The following is a 5,906-nucleotide window of genomic DNA, read 5'->3' on the forward strand; positions in this document are numbered from 1 at the left end:
ATTCCGATATGACCATCCATCACAGGTTAGGGGTATGCTAATTTTTTCATTCCATTTGTAAAACATCGAAATATTGGGCTAAGACCCCCATAAGTGTCTATATTCTGGATCGTGGTGCAAATTCTGAGTCGATCTAGCGTTGTCCGTCCGTACGGCTTTCCATATGTCAGTCTGTTGAAATAACGCATTCACTTCCGAATGAAACAATCTCTCGATTTGAAACTTTGTACAAAAGGTTGTTATTAATAATCAATTAAAAAAATGAATTTCGTGATTGAATCAAAAAAATGTTTCTGTGTTGACAAAAATATACCCTAAGATAAGTATGCAACTTTGGACTCCCACTTTACCCTACCGCAATACCTTGTCAACATTTTTAACATCATTTATTCAACCCAATCCTTAAATTCCATACCCATTTCCCATGGAACCCAAAAAAATACCCAAAATATTTTTTTGTTTTCAAAACTTTCTCTTCGAGAAAAATTGCTGTAATTTTATTCGATTTCAAAGATCAGTAAAAACAAAAGAAAATTCACAGTTCAAAGCATCTTTTCCGGTTTTGCATATATCCGTGAAAGATCCTAGTAGCTATCGTTTTGCAGGTACGAGGTTTGGTGGACACCATGGTAAGAGTTTTGCTTGTGGGCAGGGCTTCTCTTGCCGAAGGGACTTTGTTCGTTGACTTCCAACATATAATCTCCGGTGATATCACGAGCAGCAGCAATACCCATGTAAGTGCGTTTGCCATAGCCATCGTTGTTGCGGTATTGTTTCAAGGAGTTGGATTCAACAGCGGGGAAGTTGCGTTGGTTACCGGGACGAACAGACTCGGCAAAGAAGCGGGTGGCGCGGGTAACAGCATCGATAACACTGCGAGAGCCGGGAACACCATCGCAAGGGCCATTGGGGAAGAAGTCGATGTTGCCAACACGTCTGGTGGTACCCATGCCCAAGGCGGAGGTGTGGATGGCATCAACGAAGTCAGCGGAACCACGAGCCAAACCACCCAACTTCTTGGGGTCCTTGGCCATGGTGCTGGCAGGGTCCAAAGCGGTGATGCGGCGCAATTTGTGACCAGTGATACCATAGAAAGCTTTACCAGAAACACCAGCTACATTAGCACCAATACCTTGGCCAATGACATGGATAATGTCCAAGGGAACATCGCATTCGTTGGTCAATTCAATCAAAGTCTTGGCAATCATTTTACCGCAAGTGTGAACATCCAAAGTGGCATAACGTTCCAAATCGGTAATGGCATCACCCAAATCAATGAAAATCAAATGACCACCGGCGGGCTTCTCGCTGTCCCAGTTGCTGGATTCATCATCACCCTCGGGTTGGGCTTTTTGGCTGTTGCGTTGAACGTAAGCTTCGACAAGTTTGGTATTAGCCTTCTTGACACTGTTCAAGGATTCGGGCAAGCCAGAGATGAAGATGGTGACTTCTTCATCGCCAAAACGTTCCATACGCTTGACAACTTGAACATAATTGTTCAAGGTAGTCTTCTCCATTTGACCATTGGGCTTGAAGACATAGACAGGAACATTGGCAGGGCTGGGCACAAAATCGGGAGTTACCGACTGGTCAATTTGGGACAAATGGTCTGCAAATAAATGTAGTGACTGTGAGAAGTCCTCTATGGCACCACAATCAATTTTGTTACTTACACAATTTACGCATCAATTTGGCACCCTTTTCCAAAGGCATATTGTCCAATTGTTCAAAAGTGAGTTCATCCAAAGCTGGTGTTTGTTCCAACTCTCTTGGTTTCAACCATTGTGATGGTTTCAGGCTGTTGCTATGGTCTCCACTATATTGTTGAATGGGCGAGGCCACAGCAGCGGCAGCCAAACATGCCACAACGCACAAAACTCCCAATGGATTCATCCTTGATGCTCAATTCAGATATCAGAAATGTGAATGATTTTTTGAACAATGTTCTTTTCCCTATGCCTCCGTTAAATCAAAACGTTGAACTGTGTCTTTGTTCATTTGGGCGAGGGCTTTTATATTGCCAATATAGAAAGATCATCAGAATAACAAATGTGGTGAAAGAACGCCAATTTTTGCTGACTTAATTCCAAACTCGTGGCAAGAGGTTTGTTGATGTTTGTAGTTTTTTCTGTTTTTTTTTTGGAATAGCATTCAATACATGGAAATATTAGCTTTCCCCCTTCCCCAATAACCCAAGTAGTGATCTACTACCGAATTTAATAATGCAATTACTCATTGAAATTTATCCAATATCCATTGCAATTGCAAAATGCATTAATAAACAAAAAACGGAAGAAGTATTCCAATGTCAACACTCTCTCTAAAAATTATTCGAAACAATTGTTGGGAATTTTAGTAAATGGAAATCACCTTTTTTTTAGATATGCAACAACAAATCCCTTGCATGGATTAAAAACATTTCAATCACTAGGAACCCGACACTCAAAATTTTCTATAGAAAAAAAAATTGACAAACTTTACTATAGAAATAAAATTTTGACAAAATTTACTATAGAAATAAAATTTTGACAAAATTTACTATAGAAATAAAGTTTTGACAAAATTTACTATAGATATAAAATGTTGGCAAAACTTTCAATAGAAATAAAATTTTGACAAAATTTTTGATAGAAATAAAATTTTCGCACCATTTTCTATTCAAATAAAATTTTGACAACATTTTCTATAGAAATAAAATTTTGACAAAATTTTCTATAGAAATAAAATTTTGACAACATTTTTTGTAGAAATAAAATTTTGATAAAATCTTCTGTAGAAATAAAATTTTGACAAAATTTACTATAGAAATAAAATTTTGACAAAATTTACTATAGAAATAAAATTTTGACAAAATTTACTAGAGAAATAAAGTTTTGACAAAATTTACTATAGAAATAAAATTTTGACAAAATTTACTATAGGAATAAAATTTTGACAAAACTTTCAATAGAAATAAAATTTTGACAAAATTTTCTATAGAAATAAAATTTTGGCAACATTTTCTATAGAAATAAAATTTTGACAAAATTTTCTATAGAAATAAAATTTTGACAAAATTTTCTGTAGAAATAAAATTTTGACAAAATTTACTATAGAAATAAAATTTTGACAAAATTTACTATAGAAATAAAGTTTTCACAAAATTTACTATAGAAATAAAATTTTGACAAAATTTTCTATAGAAAATTTTCTATAAAATTTTCTATAGAAATAAAATTTTGACAACATTTTCTATAGAAATAAAATTTTGACAAAATTTTCTGTAGACATAAAATTTTAACGAAATTTTCTGTATAAATAAAATTTTAACGAAATTTTCTGTATGAATAAAATGTTGACAAAATTTTCTATAGAAATAAAATTTTGACAAAATTTTCTATAGAAATAAAATTTTGTATAGAAATAAAATTTTGGCAACATTTTCTACAGAAATAAAATTTTGACAAAATTTTCGATAGAAATAAAATTTTGACAAAATTTTCTATAGAAATAAAATTTTGGCAACTTTTTCTATAGAAATAAAATTTTGACAAAATTTTCTATAGAAATAATATTTTGACAAAATTTTTTATGGAAATAAAATTTTGACAACATTTTCTATAGAAATCACATTTTGACCAAATTTTCTATAGAAATAAAAATTTGACAAAATTTTCTATAGAAATAAAATTTTGACAACATTTTCTATAGAAACAAAATGTTGACAAAATTTTCTATAGAAATAAAATTTTAACGAAATTTTCTGTAGAAATAAAATTTTGACATTTTCTATAGAAATAAAATTTTGACAAAATTTTATTTAGAATTAAAATTTTGGTAACATTTTCTATAGAAATAAAATTTTGACAAAATCTTCTGTAGAAATAAAATTTTGACAAAATTTTCTGTAGAAATAAAATTTTAACAAAATTTTCTGTAGAAATAAAATGTTGACGAAATTTTTTATAGAAATAATATTTTGACAAAATTTCCTATGGAAATAAAATTTTGGCAAAATTTTCTATGGAAATAAAATTTTGACAAAATTTTCTGTGGAAATAAAATTTTAACGAAATTTTCTGTAGAAATAAAATTTTAACGAAATTTTCTATAGAAATAAAATTTTGACAACATTTTCTATAGAAATAAAAGTTTAACGAAATTTTCTGTACAAATAAAATTTTAACGAAATTTTCTGTAGAAATAAAATTTTGACAAAATTTTCTATATAAATAAAATTTTAACAAAATTTTCTATAGAAAATTTTGGAACATATATAAAAATAAAATTTTGCAAATTTGCCTATAGCAATAAAATGTTGACAAAATTTTTTATAGAAATCAAATTTTGACAAAATTTTTAAAATTTTAACAAAATTTTCTGTAGAAATAAAATTTTAACGAAATTTTCTATAGAAATAAAATTTTGACAACATTTTCTATAGAAATAAACTTTTGACAAAACTTTCTATAGAAATAAAATTTTAACGAAATTTTCTGTAGAAATAAAATTTTAACGAAATGTTCTGTAGAAATAAAATTTTGACAAAATTTTCAGTAGAAATAAAATTTTAACGAATTAAATTTAAATTTTTGATAGAAATAAAATTTTTGCAACATTTTCTATTGAAATAAAATTTTGACAACATTTTCTATAGAAATAAAATTTTAGCAACATTTTCTATAGAAATAAAATTTTGACAAAATTTTCAATAGAAATAAAATTTTGGAACATATATAAAAATAAAATTTTGCAAAATTGCCTATAGCAATAAAATTTTGACAAAATTTTTTATAGAAATCAAATTTTGACAAAATTTTTAAAATTTTAACAAAATTTTCTGTAGAAATAAAATTTTAACGAAATTTTCTATAGAAATAAAATTTTGACAACATTTTCTATAGAAATAAACTTTTGACAAAACTTTCTATAGAAATAAAATTTTAACGAAATTTTCTGTAGAAATAAAATTTTAACGAATTAAATTTAAATTTTTAATAGAAATAAAATTTTGGCAACATTTTCTATTGAAATAAAATTTTGACAACATTTTCTATAGAAATAAAATTTTGGCAACATTTTCTATAGAAATAAAATTTTGACAAAATTTTCCGTAGAAATAAAATTTTAACGAAATTCTCTGTAGAAATAAAATTTTAACGAAATTTTCTATAGAAATAAAATTTTGACAAAATTTTCTATAGAAATAAAATTTTAACAAAATTTTCTGTATAAATAAAATTTTAACGAAATGATCTACAGAAAATAAAATTTTAACAAAATCTACTATAGAAATAAAATTTTAACAAAATCTTTTATAGATATAAAATTGTAACGAAATTTTCCGTAGAAATAAAATTGTAACGAAATTTTCTGTAGAAATAAAATTTTAACGAAATTTTCTATAGAAATAAAATTTTGACAACATTTTCTATAGAAATACGATTTCGACATTTTCTATAGAAATAAAATTTTGACAAAATTTTCCATAGAAATAAAATTTTAACAAAATTTTCTGTAGAAATAAAATGTTAACAAAATTTTCTATAGAAATAAAATTTTAACAACATTTTCTATAGAAATAAAATGTTGACAAAATCTTCTATAGAAATAAAATTTTGACAAAATTTTCTGTGGACATAAAATTTTAACGAAATTTTCTGTAGAAATAAAATTTTAACGAAATTCTCTATAGAAATAAAATTTTGACAACATTTTCTATAGAAATAACATTTTGACGAAATTTTCTGTCAAAATAAAATTTTAACAAAATCTTCTATAGAAACAAAATTTTAACAAAATCTTGTATAGAAATAAAATTTTGACAAAATTTTCTGTAGAAATAAAATTTTAACGAAATTTTCTGTAGAAATAAAATTTTGACAAAATCTTCTATAGAAATAAAATGTTAACGAAATTTTCTGTAG

General features: G+C 26.9%; 1 protein-coding gene across 1 annotated transcript; it reads right to left on the minus strand.

Annotated features, from left to right (window-relative positions):
• Nucleotides 1-534: 534 nt before the first annotated feature.
• Nucleotides 535-1,988, minus strand: LOC142231898 (vitellogenin-3-like). Its single transcript, XM_075302561.1, has 2 exons — nt 1,674-1,988; nt 535-1,609 (listed from the first exon to the last, which is right to left on the minus strand). Exons 1-2 carry the CDS (start codon nt 1,891-1,893, stop codon nt 585-587), a joined length of 1,245 nt encoding a protein of 414 aa, XP_075158676.1. The 5' UTR covers nt 1,894-1,988; the 3' UTR covers nt 535-584.
• Between the last annotated feature and the right edge of the window lie 3,918 nt (nt 1,989-5,906).

This window comes from Haematobia irritans, chromosome 3 (assembly GCF_050003625.1).
Source record: "Haematobia irritans isolate KBUSLIRL chromosome 3, ASM5000362v1, whole genome shotgun sequence".
In the NCBI taxonomy this organism is placed as follows: domain Eukaryota; kingdom Metazoa; phylum Arthropoda; class Insecta; order Diptera; family Muscidae; genus Haematobia; species Haematobia irritans.

Bases quoted from the DNA above. Each gene is read 5' to 3' on its own strand.
- LOC142231898 (XM_075302561.1), bottom strand. From the start codon at position 1,893: ATGAATCCATTGGGAGTTTTGTGCGTTGTGGCATGTTTGGCTGCCGCT. The intron at 1,610-1,673 runs GTAAGTAACAAA...ATTTATTTGCAG, and splicing joins CAAATTGATGCGTAAATTGT to ACCATTTGTCCCAAATTGAC.